At 36.0% G+C, this 19,014-nt stretch overlaps 2 protein-coding genes across 4 annotated transcripts; one reads left to right on the plus strand and one right to left on the minus strand.

Moving 5' to 3' along the window:
* Nucleotides 1-113: 113 nt before the first annotated feature.
* On the minus strand, nt 114-7,641 carry bco2l (beta-carotene 15, 15-dioxygenase 2, like). 3 transcript variants are annotated; one of them, XM_058777443.1, is made up of 13 exons: nt 7,590-7,641; nt 4,594-4,652; nt 3,046-3,217; nt 2,747-2,958; nt 2,437-2,552; nt 2,235-2,337; nt 1,833-1,964; nt 1,490-1,650; nt 1,230-1,397; nt 995-1,129; nt 733-915; nt 528-638; nt 114-377 (listed from the first exon to the last, which is right to left on the minus strand). In XM_058777443.1, exons 2-13 carry the CDS (start codon nt 4,631-4,633, stop codon nt 261-263), a joined length of 1,650 nt encoding a protein of 549 aa, XP_058633426.1. In that variant the 5' UTR covers nt 4,634-4,652; nt 7,590-7,641; the 3' UTR covers nt 114-260. The 3 variants fall into 3 exon arrangements, with proteins under 3 accessions (XP_058633426.1, XP_058633424.1, XP_058633425.1); XM_058777441.1 differs by lacking the exon at nt 7,590-7,641 and adding an exon at nt 7,213-7,325; XM_058777442.1 differs by lacking the exon at nt 7,590-7,641 and adding an exon at nt 6,313-6,476.
* Nucleotides 6,592-13,600, plus strand: ela3l (elastase 3 like). The gene is made up of 9 exons (XM_058777444.1): nt 6,592-6,773; nt 9,858-10,016; nt 10,150-10,238; nt 10,580-10,677; nt 10,856-10,984; nt 11,935-12,071; nt 12,227-12,372; nt 12,923-13,075; nt 13,535-13,600. The coding sequence occupies exons 2-9, from the start codon at nt 9,977-9,979 to the stop codon at nt 13,550-13,552; spliced, it is 810 nt and encodes a 269-aa protein (XP_058633427.1). The 5' UTR covers nt 6,592-6,773; nt 9,858-9,976; the 3' UTR covers nt 13,553-13,600.
* Nucleotides 13,601-19,014: the final 5,414 nt, after the last annotated feature.

Genomic DNA, 19,014 nt, shown 5'->3' on the forward strand with positions numbered 1-19,014 from the left:
AATAACTCGTTGTAACTGGATGGTCCTGCAGCATTAAGTACAAATATTCCATTTCATTTCTCGGTTAATGATAAAATACAGCAAATATATGTCATCAAAAAACAAGCATGCCAGTTTTTCCAAAACATTTAATGTCACCTAGCCATATACAAAATATGTAGGGTAAAAAGAAAATGTTTAACATATAATACAAACAAAATAAAGCTCATTCTAAAGATTACATAGCTGGTTTTACTTTTATGAGTTGATTTTTTGTTTATTTAGCTCAACTCATTGAAGAGTCCATGAGTGCCGTACGGGATGTCCACTGGAACTTCTGCTCGCCCAAGCTCTGTGAAAGTCTTGGCATCAAGGACAAGGAGGAAACTGCTCTTTTTCTAAACAAAGTTACACAACATTATCACACCTGTCAAGACTGAATTCTTAGATTGAACTTTGACCAAATTAAGATTATGTATTACTTCTATAATATGTTCGTATGTCATAAAATCAAACCAATGGAGCTATGATGAAACAATGAACTTCACCTCTCTTGGTGTAATGACCACAGACATGACCACACCATCATCCTCATCCTTAGCATCAGGTGCCGGAACAAACACTGGTTCTGATGGGAACAAACCAGCGTGGTGCCACACCTACAGACAACATGACAGATCAAACATTATATTCTCAACTGAACTGAACTCTCAAACTCATCTCATAAAATTCAATTTTAATTTAAGACGGTACCTTTAGCTTCTTTCCTTCTAGATCCATCTTTAGCAAAGAGTCACCAAATACGTGTCCAAAGCCACAGGCGTAGAAGTACCGATAAGGACGAGCATTGTAATACGTGTAGTTAATCTGTGGGAACTCAAGACCACCATACTGCAACAGGTCATCACTGTAGAGATCTTCATGGCTCAGGAACACCTATTACCAAAAAGAAATGACGTTTTTTGATATTCGTAAATATTATTGTTCTCAGTGCCCCTCTCACTTGCTCCCATACCCCAGTTATAGTCTTCACAGCAGTGGCAGTGGTGTATGGCAAATTGATGAGGTTGTGGTCATTAGGCTCATCTTCCTTTACGTCCAGAGGCAGTACATATCTCCGTGGTAAGTTTGTACACAATGAATTGAAGAACTGGAAAAGCCAACAGTTAAACACTGCATTAAAGTTACACTTTTATGAAACTGGAAGAGAGGTCAGCATTATTGACATTTGACATGTTTTGGATTGTTACCTTGTCAAGTTCTTCTCCAGATGCCTGAAGGTTCTCCATTGTGAAGTCACCAATCACATTGCCATCATCTCCACAGCACATGTCCATAATCAAACATCCATTCTCCTCATATGCATTAATCTGGTGCAGTGTGAACATAGCACTGCTGTAGTATTTTGTCTTGATGAGCTGCATGGATGAAAACATGGATGTTAGACGTGAAGTGAGAGAAATACACAGTGCCCACAATTAGAAGTCAGTATGATGTGATTCTGCCATGCCTGGCCAGTGTGTCTGTCTGCCACATGGAAGATGGTTTCCAGTTCCGGGTACCAGGACATGACTTTATGAAAGCTCTTTCCAGCAACTCTGTACAGCATGAATTTCAGCAGGTCTAGTTTGATCGGCTGCTCAATGAAGACTATGTAATTCTCTGACATGACTGCAAACATACGGTATAAAAAGATTATAAGTGAAGATTATAATATATTGGACATGAACAAACGTGTGGCCCACATTTCCAACCATGTGAAATTCTAGATGCAAAATATTTCTTATAATATTACAGATCGATAAAGAAGCAGAAAAAAATTCTAAAAATGCAAATATGGCAGGCAAATTCACCAAAACTGTGGTAGTATGATGGTTTCCTGGGGTCAGAAGCAGGAATAGAGCAAAGAATCTCTGCGCCTGAGAGATCAGCAACATCATTCTTTCCGTCACCTGGTGGTACTCGGAGGATATGGTAGAAGAAGCCTTTGAGAAACAGAATAGGTTAAGTGTTTTTCATTGTTGTTGTTGTTAAAATATTTTCTTACATCCCAGAATAATGTAAAAAAAAAAAAAAGGTAAGCCATTCAAACACATTGGTTCCTGTGTTTGGAGGCTGGTTTGACCAATTGCAGATAAGTAGGTTGGTTTGGTTTTGAAAGAGTCATTATTTTTGCAGTCATGTTTGGTTTGATTAACAAAAAGAAAGCATTGGAGTTTAGCTGTGTTATAAAAAGAATAAGCGAAGCATCCCACCTTTTCGGCCATATGAGTTTCCCAAGTTGTAAGTTGCTCCGTCACGGTCATAATGTGGATGAGCTGTTGCTGCATTAATTGCAATATATTTTGACCAATCCACCTTTGAAAAACAAAATCATATAGAGATAACTGTTCATTTTAGGAAATGACTATATGTTATATATTTTTGTTACTGTATCTGTGAAACAGCCATATTTACCTTTTCTTTGGTTTCCAGGCTCACAGGGTCGATTCTGCGCATGAAGTTGGTCTCTGTGCTTACGTAGAAATCTCCCTTGTACTTAACAAAGCTCACACCTGCATTATCGGTCGCAACTGTTAAATCAAACACAACTGAGGATTAGAATAGGTTCAGATGAAGGTTTTGTAGTAATTGCATTAACTTTGACAAGTATTATACTTGTCGATTCTGATCTAATCTTTATAGATTATAGGCCTGCAGTCAGAGAATTGTCTGAACGATCTGAATTTATGATAACATGCCATTGTCACCTTCAACAGATGATTACCTGGAATCTGAAAATGTGAAAAGAAACGGGCAAAGATGTTCTTGCATGGGTCAGGTGTTGCCAGGGTGCCAAATTCAGAAACTACAATTCGATTCTTCTCTGCATTTTGCACATAAGAGTCACTGCGCAAAAAACAGCTGCTGTAGGTCACCTGACCATCTTTAATGTGGAAACGATGCATCAAGGCCATGCCGTCAAACCAGTGGTTGAATCTGGGGAGGAGCAGATGATGCCAAATGAGCAAAGAAAACAACCAGATAAAAATGAACTGTGATTATAGCAATATTTTGCCCTCTTACTTGCTTTCACCAAACTCAAATCTTCCAGGTCCATTTCTTAGGAAGCTGCCAGTGATCCAGGAGGGAATTTCACCTTTAATAACTGTACTGATGGGGTCTGGGGTCTCCTCCACAGAGCTCACAAGAGGACCAATGAACTCCAGACCACTGGCAGATGGCCGTTTTTTGTTAGCTGAGAAGAAATCACACCATAACAAATCAAATCATGGTGTGAGGTGTGACACAGACAATGTGACGGATGATTAGACTGTACAGTGTTCTGCAGGACATCAGAGTTAATGAGGAACTGAAATGATATCTTACTTTATTCATGAACTGAGTGCGTTAATACAGAGGATGTAAAGAAATATCGGCAACCTCAAGTGTTGCACTTGTGTTTTATTATCTCTTCTGTGTGTGTTGCCTTAAATGTTGCCTAACCCTGAACACCAACAAACCATGATGCATATGGCAGCAGCTATTTGCACTAAGTTTGCAATTATTCAATTTACACTAAGTGCAACTAGCATATTTTCTTAGCGAGAGATACTATTTATTACACTAAGTGCAAATAGCAATAGATGCTATTTACACTAAGTGTAAATAGTAACTATTTATACTAAGTGCAAATAGCGATAACGTTAGATTCTATTTACACTATGTTAAAATAGCAAGATTTTCTGCTATTTATACTACTGCAAATAGTGGCAATTATCTGCACCTCAGCATTGTAGCACATTATAAAACAGTACGCAATAATCATGTATTGAGTGTAAAATTATAGTTTTAATTCAAATTATTAAATGGATGCCACCTTATTGGGTAAATAAAGCCCTCCCTACCTACCCTAACACTACCCGATAGTTTATTTTCAACTTTTTGATTATTTCGTTAATTTTTATTGAAAATGAATGCCTTTCCGATGCGATATGAGATTTGAAAAGGGAGAAAAAAAATTCGGCAAAAGGCGGGTTCGAACTCCGGTCTACCATTTACACCACTGAAACTGATATGAGTGTCTTTCTTCAGTGTTGACTATCCCAAACACACGTTGGTGGGCAGAGTTAAATAGCCTCTGCCAACAAGGCGGGCTATTTGCACTTAGTGTAAATAGACACTCCGATGATATTATACATAATTTACGACCTTACTAGCTTTTAAAGTATAGCTTCTCATAGACTTGAAAGAATAGTTAAGTTTTAGAGCCAAAGTATTTTATATGAATGCTGTTCATGTTTAACACAGTCAATTCATTAATGCACCAGTTCCTTTTGACTAAATGGCAACTGGAACAAGAAGAGCCTAAGCTAGCTTAGCCTACAGGCAATGCATTTGACTGAGCTAAAAAAAAAAATCTAAAACTGATTATTGATTTTCACTGATATCTAATCATACAGTAGATCAGACAACAAATGGTGTAAATTTTGCATATCTTAGTGTAATGTGTAACAACAGAAGTTATGGTTTGACAAAATACTATGATCATCTATGTGGCGAAACATGAAGACCTAAGAGATGACTACATAACACTGAGATAAGGCTATAGTAATAGAGCATAGAAATGCTTACCTGACACTTTATACATTGAATCCTGTGTAGGTTTAGACATGACTTTGGCTGTTAAGATTCTTGAAAAAGGTAGAACAGAAGAAGAATAAAAGTAAGATACTGGCAATATAACACCGTTCCATAAACACATGACAGGGTGGGATGGGCAAAATGGACCTTGTACAGAGTCAAAGTAATATAGTGTGCCACTCTTCATAGTGAACACATTAAATGTTTAACTGCTTCATTATTTAGTTAGGTAGGTTGTTGATCTCTAAAGTCAAGCTTTTCATGCCTCTTGATGAAGTAAGCTGAAAGATTGTTTCATTTTAAGAATATCACTGTTAAAAGTGACTGTAATGACATTCTTTAATTCTTTTCTGTCATCTAAAGAGAGTCTTATATAGTCATACATACCTATGTAGAATATTAATTTAGTCCTTGTAAAAATGTATAAAACATCAACAAATATTTAAACACTGGAATAGAAAGACAAATAAAATACAGATATAAATACAGTGCTGTTCAAATGGTTGGGATCAGTAAGATTTTTAATGTTTTTAAAGATGTTTCTTCAGCTCATCAAGGATGCATTTATTTGATCAAAAATACAGAAAAAAACTGTCATTTTGTGAAATATTATTGCAATTCAAAAGTAACAGTTTTTGATTTTAATAAACTTTAAAATATAATTTATTCTTGTGAAGCAAAGCTGAATTTTCAGTTCTCATTACTCCAGTCTTTAGTGTCACATGATCCTTCAGAAATCATTCTGATATGCTTATTTATAACCAATCTTGGAAAAAGTTGTGCTGCTTAATTTTTTGGGGACCTGTGATAGTTTTTTTCAGGATTCTTTGATAAATGAAAAGCTAAAAAGAACAGTGTTTATTCAAAATATAAATTTTGTGTTACAATATACAGTACTATTCAAAAGTGTGATGTCAGTAAATTTTTTCTTTCTTTTTTAAAAGAAATTAATACTTTTATCCAGCATGGATGTGTTAAATATATAAAAAGTGATAATAATACTTATATTGTTAGAAAGGATTTCTATTTTGAATAAATGCTGTTCTTTTTAATGTTATTCATCAAAAAAATAAAATAAAAAAAATAAAAAAAATCAAGAAAAAAGTATCACAGGTTCCAAAAAATATTAGGCAGCACAACAGTTTCAACACTGATTATAAATCAGCATATTAGAATGATTTCTGAAGGATCATGTGACATAGAAGACTGGAGTAATAATGAATAAAAATTAAGCGCAGCGTCACAGAAATAAATAATATTTTAAAGTATATTAAAATAGGAAACCAATATTAGAAATTGCAATCATTTTTCTGTATTTTTGATCAAATGAATACAGCCTTCACTGAAAAAAATAAGAAGTTAAATTTACTTAATTTTTATTTTGCAAGTTTTTGCACGAATATTTTTTTATTAAAATTTAAATACGGAATTAAGTAAAATCTACTTAACTAAGTTATCTAAAATTAGTAAAGCAAATAAGTACATTTAAGGTGGCCAGGTAGAGTTTGATGTGTACTTTCTACTTAATTATTTTAAGTTTACCCAACAATACTCAAGTACATTACACTCAGTCACGGTTTGTACATAGCACTGGGAAAAAAAAACACATACCACTGAAAAAAAAAAAAAAACGCCTATAAAGCATGTGGTTAAGTTACAAGCCAACCTGATCTCACAGAATTCCGTGTAATGTTCACGGATTTAATTAACCTCCGAATCTGTGGTGACATCACGGAATCGCCGAAAACTCCGTGATGGGCTCACAGAAGTGATACCAATGTAAGTCCGTGACAGGCATCAGCCGTGCTCCACGCACGGATCCACTGGTTCAACACTTTCAATATGCCGACGCGATAATTTATCGTCATCATTATTGTTCAGAACTGGGTAGGTTTAGGGTAGGGGTGGGGTCAGGTACTCCAGTGAAAGTATAACTGCATCGGAGTCACTCTTTTTACGTGGTCCGATGCAGCGCTGGTGTTGAATCAGTGAATCCGTGCATGGACCACGGCTGATGCCTTCTGTGAGCCCAGCACGGCATTTTCGGCGATTCCGTGATGCCACCACAGATTCAGGGTTAATTAAGTCCGTGAACATTACACTGAATTCTGTGAGATCAGGTTGTACAAGCACATATGTGAAAAAGTAGACTGCTTGTTATTCATTTTAAGGTAATATGTTGACTCAATACAGTTATTAACTGAATGAACACAGAGACCTGAATACTTGGCACATGATACACAATGACGGTGCCAATCAGTGAATAGTGTTTGAGTATGAATGGATCATTTTGAGTAAAAAATGAACTCCAGATGTCACAAAACAGCAAGTTACTTAACCTAACAACAAAAGCAATTGTCATATAATCGCATCTATGCAGTGTTTTTAACCACATAATGTTTATTTTATGCTTTAGACATTTAAATACACATAAGTACTAGTAAAACAATACATAATAGAGTTCGTAAAATACACTCAGATGTTTATGGAAGCAGCAATAACAATCCATTCAAATATAATTTTCAGACGTGTTTTATTAAGATCAAATACACATAGTGTAAGTAACTATAAAGTTCACTCTATTCTTCTCCCATCTCACCCGCCACTTACTTGCATGTATTTTGCGAGAAATTGATGAATTTACGTGATGTAAATCGGACTGACAGGACTCTCTGAACTGCAGCGCGAACAAACATGGCGGCGCCCATATCACATTACAGATCACGATCAAGATAATTTAGAACTGTTTTTAAACGATAAAACATACTCATTTGCACATATTTGTGAATCGGAATATCAGATAGTTGATTATATGGTAAGCAAGTTTATGAATATTTTGAATAAAAAAGGAAAAACGAAATAAAAGCGATACATCTGTCATACAGTGTTATTGTGGCCGCTGTGTGTCACGTGACAATCATGACGCGTCGCCATGGAAACATTAAGGGGAAACGTTCTAAAATAACGGTCGCCTAAAAAAAACTCACTCTGGGGGGACTGCTGGAATATTTGAGATGGTCCTCACTGCAGAACACAAGATCCAGGGGGTGGAGTTGGATCTAGATCCAACTCCTCCCACCTTACATAGACCTAAACCTACCCGTCTCCACCCCCTGATCCATAAACCCACCCATCCCCACCCCTAAACCTACCAGTCTCCACCCCCTGGATGTGGATCCAACTCCGCCCCCTGGATCTTTTGTTCTGCAGTGAGGGGCTACTGGAATATTTTAAACTCACCACTGAAAAGGTTAAACAATATTTGTAAAAATAACAAACAATTCCAAGTAAAATATACTTATAAGTTCAAACTTTAAATCCTACAAGCTTAAATTGAATACTAATATTGAATTTACTCTTTTATTTAAATTCTTGCCTGAACTAAATTATTTAAAACTACATTTGTTTTTCTGTAGTATTTACTTCACCACAAAATCATTTTTATCAGTGTTGATGAGCATAAAAGTCTCCATTAAAACAAACAAACAAACAAACAAACAAACAAAAAAAAACATTAAAAATCTTACTGATCCCAAACTTTTGAATGGCAGTGTAGCTATAGAGAATATAATTTAGATGAAAATGACAACATCATGAACATAACATAAAGTTACAGATTTACTTTTTAGTCATTTTTACAAGATATTTTACACAAGATAACTAAAGCCTTAACTCATCAGCAGCAGGGTGACATGACAATCGTATCCTCTGTTTGACAGACTTCAGGATACCTTGTTATTTAGATGAGATTAAAGCTTTAAAGGTTCTATGAGGTTGAATCCTGAATGTTTATAAGTAAACACACTTGTGTCCACTTTTTTAATCCTCATGTCAAGTGCAAACTATACATGACCAAACTGCTGTAACTGCTTTGTATTTGGACAACAGGGGACAACAGATAAACTCAGTGTTTGTGTATGTGTTTATTCAGGTGTCTTTGTTCACATTAAATGTTCAGCTGTAGTCAGCTGCGTACTACATCTAATTTTAAAACAAACCTGTTGACAATGGTAATGTGTTTAAAGACGAAAATGCTTTGCTTTAATGCATTTTTACATTAAAATGTTCTATTCTTCAGTAGAGAGTTGTCATAAAATGCAAGCTGGGGCCAAAATGCTTTTTTTTATGATATCATGACTTTCAGTCTGCTAATGAATGACAAACCATCAAACTATACTACTTTTATGTCATAAAAAGTATATAAATACCGCATATGAAATCTAAGGTGTGATCAGTGGATACAGTAGTGCAATATCCTTTTGCCTAATTTTCTGACCCAAAAAAGCAAAAGTAAATGCGGACATACAGTATGTCAATCCTGAAGTTAAACTCATTTCCCTGAGACCTTACCATCTGCTGACCTCATTCAAACTTGACCACAGGTTTTACTTACAGTACATTTAAATGAAACATTGTTCACAGCAACCAAGAGAACAAAAAATCACTAACAATATGTTTTAACATGTATGTGTGTGCGTGATTCATTTATGCTACTAATCAAAAGTTTGGGGTCAGTAAGATTTTATAAAGACATTAATACTTTTATTCAGCAAGGACACATTCGATTGATAAAAAGTGACCGTAATTTTTTTTTATAATGTTACAAAACATTTACATGAATTACTGCTTTTTGACCTTTCTGTTTATCAAAGAATCCTACAAAATATCTAATGGTTTCCACAAAAATATTAAGCAGCCCACTGTTTTCAGCATTGATAACAAGAAATGCTTCTTGAGCACCTAATCAGCATATTAGAATGATTTCTGAAGGATCGTGTGATACAGAAAACTGGAGTAATTCCACCACAAGAACAAATGACATTTTAAAATACACTAAAAATTAAAAGAATTATTTTAAATTGTAATAATTGTAACAAAATTACTGTTTTCACTTTATTTATGATCAAATAAATGCAGCCTGGGTGAGCATAAAAGGCTTACTTCAAAAACATTTAAAAATTTTGTATATGCTGCTAGCAAGCTGTTATTTATTTAATTTAAAAATATATATATTTATTAACAATTTCAAACATTATTTCCCAGAAGAAAAAGCAGTCACTTTGACTACTTGGCCCAATGGCAGGAGACTCAGACCCACTCACTTGAAGTGAAGTTGTTCAAATATCATAACAAATATAAACTGAAAACCTATTTCCCTCCAAAGGAAGATCTTTCTTTTAACTGAATTGTTAAGGACAGGCGTGTGAATGGATTCAGAGAAAGCAGCTGTTCAAAAGCCGATAATTTTTTTCCAGGCAAAACAGGTGGAACACTTCGCGCAGCATGTATTTCATACTTTTGTGTGGCCAATGTGACATCACTAACAGAAAAGGTTTAAAAGCGGACAAGTGTTCGGCAGCTCACCCGAGTCAACATGTTCGCCCTCATCCTAGCATCAGTGCTCATTGCTAGCGGTAAGAAGTCTGAACACCTGAACAGAAGTGCTCAGGAGACTTAGACTTAGTAGTCTGCAAAATAACGATTACAGATATTGTTCTATTATATATGTACCTGGCATAAAGGTTTTATTCTGAATTTCTACTGCAGCCTTTGGGTGTGGAAAACCTCCCATTGAACCTCTCAGCTCTCGTGTGGTCAATGGAGAGGAAGCCAGGTCCCACAGCTGGCCCTGGCAGGTATGTACTCTCGCACCATTTTGTCTGTCTTTATTTCTCATTCCCTCCCATTACTACCTCTGGTCTCAAAAATAGCCACCCCTTCTGCCACAGTTTTGCTTTCCACACTTTGCCGTTACACCCTTTCCCTCTCTTCATTACATTTATGCATCATTCAAGGTTTATATTTCATAGGTTAATGCATTCCATGGGACTCAAACCCATGATGATGTTCCATGGCAATCAAACCCATGATCAAATTCATGATCTTGGTGTTGCTAGTGCAACGCTCTACTGTTTGAGCAATCAAATTCAGCATGCATCTGTATGTTTAATGAGCGTTTTATGTGTCCCATGATTAGATCTCTCTGCAGTATCAGAGCGATAGCTCATGGCGTCACACTTGTGGAGGATCTATCATTGCTGAAAACTGGGTGATGACTGCTGCTCACTGCATCAGGTGTCCAATCCATTGTTCATCTAATATTTTAATCTTTGGTTGGAACAGAGTTCAATTAAACAGCACTAACAACATGAACTCATTTTTTAATTGTGTTCAAAGTTGTGAACTTGAGGACATTAATATAGCTTTCAACTGAATTTTAATCTTTAACCATCATGCATTTTCTCTCCTGTAGTTCTGAGCGCAACTACAGGGTGTATGTTGGTAAGCATGACCTGTCAGCAAACGAGGACGGCGCAAAGGCCATCAGTGCACAGAAGATCATTGTGCACGAGAAATGGAACTCCTTGTTTGTGTCTCTTGGGTAAGTATTATACTTTGGAGAACTTTACATTATGTCATATTTCATTTTAGGCCTAACTAATAGTGAATAGGAAGGTAAACATGTTGCGTCGATATACATTAGTTAAATTCATATATGTGGCCCTGGACCATAAAACCAGTCACAAGTAGCACAGGTATATTTGTAGAAATAGCCAAAAATACATTTTATGGATCAAAATTATCGATTTTTCTTTGAGATATTTTGTAAATTTCCTACCTTAAATATATAAAAACTAACAAACTGTAAATCAATTGAAAGCTTATTTATTCAGCTTTTAGATGACGTATAAATCTCAATTTTTAAAAATTGACTTTTGTGGTTAAGGCTCACATATTTAAAATTTTTGGAACTTATTAATTAGGTTATTATGGCATTCCGTGGTCAAGTATTTTTGTATGAAGACCACTATACTGTAAAATTGCTGTAAAACTGACTGTTGATAGGCAACTCATTTCCATAATAAAATAATTTTTTTACACCATATTTTTAACATAAATGTTGGCACAGCCATTTTTAACTTGAATGTGCAAAGCTTTCACAGTGTCGTTTGCTTCCAGTTACTGTAGCTGGACAAAAACAGTCCATTGTGCTGCTTGACATTGCAAACTGTTGGTTGTTTTTATATTTTGATTTATTATAATAATAAGAAACACAATGGTTTGTTGAGCAAATAATATTATCATTCACTACACTTTATTTTTCTTCTAGTTCCATTCCTGTAGTAATAATGGATTTTAAGTCTCACTCAACGGGAAATAGCTTGAAAAATAAGGTAGATTTAAAAAAAAATGTGATTATATAAAAACTCAAATCAGTTTTACTTTATATATATTGTACAGTCAGTCTGTGATTATCGCCCTGTCAGGTTTATTGTGTGACACAGTAAGTGTAAACAACAGCTCTCACTTGTGATTCTTGTGCTCATTCAGAAACGACATTGCCCTGATCAAGTTGTCCGAGCCTGTGACACTGAGTGATACTGTTCAGCTGGGCTGCGTTCCTCCTGCTGGCTCCGTCCTCGAAAACAACTACCCCTGCTATATTACAGGCTGGGGGAGACTCTCCAGTAAGTGCTTGTGCACACAAGTCCTGACATAAATGAGTGTAAAACTATTTGGAATATTCTTCGTGTATAAAACAAAGCTGAAATTTTGCCATGCTTTAGTGTTTGTGAGGTAATCTGTACAGAGCATCAAAAAACATACTGTGGTTGTGTCCCAGCTGGAGGCCCTCTTCCTGACAAACTGCAGCAAGCACTGATGCCCGCTGTGGATCACGCCACCTGCTCCAGGTTTGACTGGTGGGGTTCCAGTGTCAAAGAAACCATGGTCTGCGCTGGTGGAGACGGCGTTGTTGCTGGCTGCAATGTGAGTAAATTTATTCTGTCTGTGTTCATTTATAAATTATCTTGTGCCACATCATTTTTTAAACATCTGTTAGCTTATATTTACAGAGTAACTTTTTACAGAGCATTATCACTCAAGCAAGAGTGTTTTTGTTCCAAATTTTCAGGCGATTGTGAGTGTAATTGATTTCATATAACAGTGCCAGCACAATAAATGAACAGTTGATATTGTGCAACTTACATTTTAGACACAATGTTGCCAGTAACCTTTCTGAATATCGTTCCAAACCAAACCATAAAAGAAATCATCTACATATTGTTTTGCTCCTGAATGAATCTGTGTTTTTGAACGAATCAGCTGACAATGACTCACTCGTATAAAATATAATCACTTGCCTATTGGCTAAACCATTTAAACTGCAGAAAGCGTCACTAAAAATGCTCTTGGAACGCCGTGCACAAATCAAGTCAAATTCAAATACTAAAACAAATTTTTGTATGATAAAAATATTTGTACACACTTTTGTGTGTGTCGACTACATATAAGTAATTTTTTTGTTAACGTCCCTCAGGGTGACTCTGGCGGTCCCCTGAACTGCAAGAACTCTGCCGGTGTCTGGGAGGTGCACGGTATTGCCAGCTTCGTTTCGGGTATGGGCTGTAACACTGTGAAGAAGCCTACTGTTTTCACCCGTGTGTCCGCTTTCAATGACTGGATCGACAAGGTACACCATGATGCTTTAACAGAAGCAATGTATTCACAACACTGTGTAGGATTTAATGCATAGAGTTTAGATACTAATACAGTTCTTTAATTTCTAAGGCTATTCTGTTTAACAAATCCCTGAGCTTTGGAAATGACATAAAGAATATTAGAGAGACTGGCATGCACTCTTAAAAATAAAGGTGCTTCACGATGCCATAGAAGAACCTTTTTGTCTAAATGGTTCCATAAAGAACCTTTAACATCTCAGATTATAAAAAGATAAGGAAGAGATGGTTCTTTAAAGAACCTTTGACTGAATAGTTCTTTGTGGAACCAAAAATGGTTCTTCTATTGCATCGCTTGAAGAACCTTTTGAAGCACCTTTATTTTTAAGAGTGTGTGATGAATTATACATATGAATAATTAATTACATATGCAGAATAGATTTTTCATTCCTTTTCCTCTTTGTCTATTTAAGGTCATGATGAACAATTAAGATGAACCAAGGAAAAAGTAAATAAATACATACTGGCTCAACAAGGAATCAACTACTTCCATCATTTTTTTCCTTTCACACTCTCCCACACTGTTGCAATACAAACTGCCAAATGTTTGCCAGAATATTAATCTGAACGTCAATTAACTGAATGTAAGCATCTCCCGGTTAAGTACCTGAGAGTTTCTATGTTGCACCTATGTCAAACATGATGCATATGGTCAGATATGGTATTTAAAAGATTGCTGTACCTCAGAAAACAATAGATCATTTGGCCAAAGGAGGTGAGGCTATCTATGATCACTTCCCACTCAAGTGTAGGAGGAAGGGATGATAATCATGACCTGCTGACATGCAACAATATCATGTGAAAACAGCACATGGATGATGAGGGATCTGTGGTTTTAAGTGAAGATGTGTGTTTATCATTGCCAAATTCTCAAACATAATTTAAAGATAATGTTAAGTGACTGTCAGCGGTAAAATTTAGAACCACAGATATTGAGGGAAACTAATCAGATTAGAGCTTTTGATTCATTAATGTGGTTCAAAAATCTTTGCATGAATGCTTCTGTACCTCGTTTTGCTCCACATGAGACTTGGGAAATGGTAAATTCTGAAATTCAAAAAGTGTTTATGTGTGCAAGATTGGAGTGCAACAAGGATTGTTTTGGGACGTGGGATGTGAAATGAATCTTTACAGTTATTTCTCATCCCTGATTTTTCTACGAGGCAAATTACAGGAAACTCTTTGCTTCTCAAAGAGCCTGACATTCTGAGGGTGAAGCATCTCTCTCTCTGCTGCTTTCTGTACTCCTAATGGCTCCATGGGGACTCCTGATGGCTCCTGACTTGTTAGTGGTAAACCATAAAGAAAACATTTAATAGCTGCTCTAAACTGCATTCTTCAGCACAAATGCCTTTAATACTGTATTGTATCTTTAAAGGAGCACACAAACATATTTATGGTTCTTGTTCATGTCATAATAAATAAAATATATGTGCTTGTATAAAATCTTCAACAATAGCTTATTACATACACACAGGACTATAAATGTACATATTCCTAAAAATTCAGATCCGGGCCCACTACAAGACCTAAATAAACTTTCCATTTGGGCCATTGATTAATTCATTTTATTAATTAAAATGTTAATTAATTTTAGCTAAACAATCTTCAACTTTATTACATTAACTCATATGGAACAACTCTTATGACATCAAGAAAACAGCTTTTTTTGTATTTATTTTGGTTGTTTTCTTTCTTTTAAAACAATTACTGCATCAATGCATTTTTTACTTTCTTCATTAACCATGCATAATTATTTGAATCAACAAACCTAGTAGCTATAAGGAAAGGTAGCTAATAGCCTGTCTGTAGGGACTTTGAATAGATTGGTTTAACCTCTCCCAAAACTGAATAGTTGGTTGCATCTCTAAATATGCACATTTGTAAAGCTGAAAAGAATTATATTTAAACACGAAGCAGTCGTCTCCCAGACATACTGTGGCACAGTCTGCGCCTGCCTTCCAGACAGTGCGCGCGGGGACATTCACGTCGTCTGGGACGCTCGTGTTGCTATTGGTTTACAGAGTTTAACGTTTGTTTTCGTTCTCAGGACAACACAATGACAACCACGCCTACAGGCACTGACTGCAGGGAGACTGAGCTCTAGGTTCAGAATAACGCCACAACATCTGCATATTAGTTACACTTGAAAAGTAAATATTGCGTAAGCAAATGTCACTAGTGAGATCTCTCAGTAGCTGACGCTTCAAATCAACCCGATTCATTGGATGCTGAACACGCGCAGACACGGACCCGTCTGTATCTACGTCTCTGGCGAAAACTTTTTGATCCGACTGCACATCCTACCTTAACTTGATTCATATGATCGGTCGGCATCAGAAGTGCTTGGAAATATGTAAAAGATGCGGGTAAGTTCACTTTTCAAAAGCAGCATCGCCATAACAGCAGATTTTACGCTCGGGATGAAATGAAAGACTGCAGCTTGACGCGAGGCGGCTCGCATCGTGTTGTTTTGAATGGAGAGCACCATCTTCACATTTTATAAACAGGCAAGTTCGTCGTTTCGTAGCGTTTATTACTTAAATATGATGTAAAGTCTTAGATAACCATTTTCTCAATCAGTTGAATGTAGTCTTATCTGCTGTATTTAGTATTCAGCAGCAGTCAGCGGTGGTGCTGCCACAGTACTGTGGGACAGACAAGTGTTTCATTGTTCCCCTCATTTAGGGGGGTAGAGCTGTTTTTCTCAGTTAAACTAGTACTAGTAGACGACTTCAACTAGTTGTTTTGTCCTATTTCTGAGAAGAAAACAACAATAATGGAAACTATTTACTTTAATGACCGTATTCTAGCACAATTTGAGTAGACCTAATAGATGTATTTGTTACAACATTGTTACAACTTCTTGTCACTAAGCAGCTATTTTGTTTTCTCATGATTACTGTAACGCTTTGAACACTTGGCAACAACTTTGCATTTTCCCTCCAAATAGCTGTAGATCAGATGCTCAAAGATATCTTGGCCTTGTGAACATATGAATGTTGTTTCATCTGGAACAGAAGCACAGGCATATATAAATACTGCCCACAATAAAATGTATTCTATGTATCTTTCAAAGCTAACTGACAAAACCTTTTGTATTTGTGGGTGGTTTTAATTTAGCTGTTTATGTTAACTTTTCACCTCTCATAACTATCATCAATAAAACAATCAATAAAACTTAGCATCTATCTATTCTCCAAACAGCCTTTTCTATGTTGGGTTGCAGGGAAAATAAGCATTTTACTTTGTTATTCTTTATTTATAGCTCTGTATTAAAACAAAGTAAAATTCCACAGCTTTTATCAGATGCCTAATGTTCATGTTGGACTGTGGCTCATCGATTTCCACTCAGCTCATTATTGATTAGAAAGTCACTGATTGTGACTAGCTTGGCTTAACTACAGTATGTAAGTCAAAGTGCAGTTTACATTTTCAGACCTATATATAACACCAGTTGGAGCCTTGATGAGAGCAGAGATCTTACATTATGTCCTCTGATTTGCAAAGAGTTTTTATAGAAGCATTATCAGGTCTGCATTATTCAACAGCACATGGAGCTGTGATAAGAGGACCGATGCAGGGAGGGTGTTTGTTTCTGGAGAGACACTCAAAGCATATTGCTAGTAAAATGATATCGTTCCCTAAGTGCCCTCGTTACTCCGAACCCTTGAAGACTGTATGAGGAACATGGTGTTCACTCCATTTAAAGTGCAATAAGATTGGGTTAAATTCTCCATTTAGTTTAGTAGAGTAACATTGGCCTAAACTTGCGTTCTAATGTTGAGTAGAATCTTTCTTTCTCAGCCAAAGAAATTGAAAGAATTTCACAAAGAGTGAACAAGAGGCATCATTTGTCTTCAAATTTTCTGTGAAATCTTTATTCTTCGGTTCATTTGTTTTTCTCATAACTTGAAGCCTGAGCTCCCTACTGTGGCAGTGAAAGAGCAAGAAGAGAGAGAGAGAGAGAGAGGTTGTTGCTCATCAATCTTACAAATGTGTTGTCTCACTTCAAGCTCAGTAATAACCGCTGTCTGCCGGGGCTCTTAATTTGAGGGTGATGAGAGTGGAATTGCTCTGGATTGACACTCCAACAGTAGTCTGAGCTCTGAAAAGAGAACTGACCTGAACTGGTCGAGAAAACAACTGGAGATGAGGTTAGAAACTAGTCTTGCTGTAGATACATGAACTTTAGGTAGAGGACAAACTCTCAAAATTGGTAAATCACTGCCAAACTTATATATTTTCCCGAAAAATGTGTCTATGAGAGGAAATGGGTTTGAGTTGCACATCATTCATCACATTTTTATTTAAAAATGTATTTTGCAGCACTGCAAAATGTCAATGTTTTGTCACATTGCTATCATTAAAGCAAAAGAGAGAAACTAAATACTATGACAAGTTTTCATTCAAACTGAAATGCTGACAATATAATTTGTAATAAATATGTTGTATTCATTTAGAAAAAAATGCAAAACATTTTCACTAGTGGTCTCATGATCTTTGGATCCCACTGTATGTATATGTTTTCTTTAAAAGTGAGTAAACTAATGACATTTAAATCTAAATATACATTGTTGCATTAAGAAAATATAGTTGTCTTTGTTTTTTTAGGAATCATTCAGAGGCTGAGGACGTTTCCTTTTGGATCTGGCTACATAAACAAGACAGTCAGCCTTTGTAGAGATGCAAACCTTTGATCAGTAGATCACTCTTACTCACTGAAGGACCAGATGGTGTTGCTGGCTCTGTCAAGAATCATGAAAAATAGCAGCAGAAATTGAAGCATGGTAACCTATTGTGATGAACTGTGATTTCATGTGTCTTCCCTAAACTTGAACATCAGATTCTGGAGGTCAACTCACCATGGAGACAGAACTAAGAGCTGGACTGTCCCCAGCTGCCATAGTGGCCATTGTGTGTAACTCAGTAGTAGCTGTGCTTATTCTCATTCTCTTTGTCATACTCTATAAGGCCTGCAAAATTCCCAACTCTCCGGAGAGGGCCCCAGTGCTGGCAGAGTCTCAAGAGCCACAGAGAACTGAACAAAAATACTTATTAACTGCAGCTTGAAATTAAAAAAAAAAAAAAAAAAAAAGTGAATATATTCACAGGGGCTGGAGGAATATTTTAATAGTCACCTGTGTAAATGTGAAATGCACGTATAACGTACAAGTTCTTACATGAATTTTTGGAAAACCACATCATTGGCAGGACTATGGAATTTACCTAATTTTTTTTTTTTGTTAAAGAGGATCACACTTACTATGTTTATTCAGCATTAAAAGTTGCTCATCAAACATCTGAAATATCTGATTCACTTGTGGTTTTACTTTGTTGCATTTTTTTGCATTGCATTTTTCATCTTTTGCATTTTGAATCTTAGCTGCCTCTATGGCAAATCTGTCATAAATCACGCTATTGTCATTTGGTGCTAGACTCATGTTTTTGTTAACGCAGAGCTTGTGTTTAGAAGAATGCAATGCATCTCACTATTTTAACATTTTATACTAATACAAAATAAAAATAGAAAAATGGAAACTCGTTCATAATTTATTTTTGTGTGTGTTTGAGTTTTGAATGATTTCCAAGGTTATAAGATAACGCACATTGAAATAAATGGATGATGCATGAGATATATTAAAAACAAAGTCCATTTAACACCAACTTTTCTTTGTTTAAGCTTGTATCTTGCATTAGCTTTGCACTTGTGTGTTGTTGACGATTTGCAACTGGAGGATCATTACGTAAAGACACCAAAGCCTCTTATCTATTTTACTGTGCTTGGACACAGTCCATCTGGTAGTCTATTTATTGCTCTTCATTGGACATCTAGTCACTTTCTGCTGGTCTTAGATCAGTTCCTTGTTCTCGTGCCCAACCTTAACTAACA

The sequence above is a fragment of the Onychostoma macrolepis genome, chromosome 05, assembly GCF_012432095.1.
Source record: "Onychostoma macrolepis isolate SWU-2019 chromosome 05, ASM1243209v1, whole genome shotgun sequence".
In the NCBI taxonomy this organism is placed as follows: Eukaryota; Metazoa; Chordata; class Actinopteri; order Cypriniformes; family Cyprinidae; genus Onychostoma; species Onychostoma macrolepis.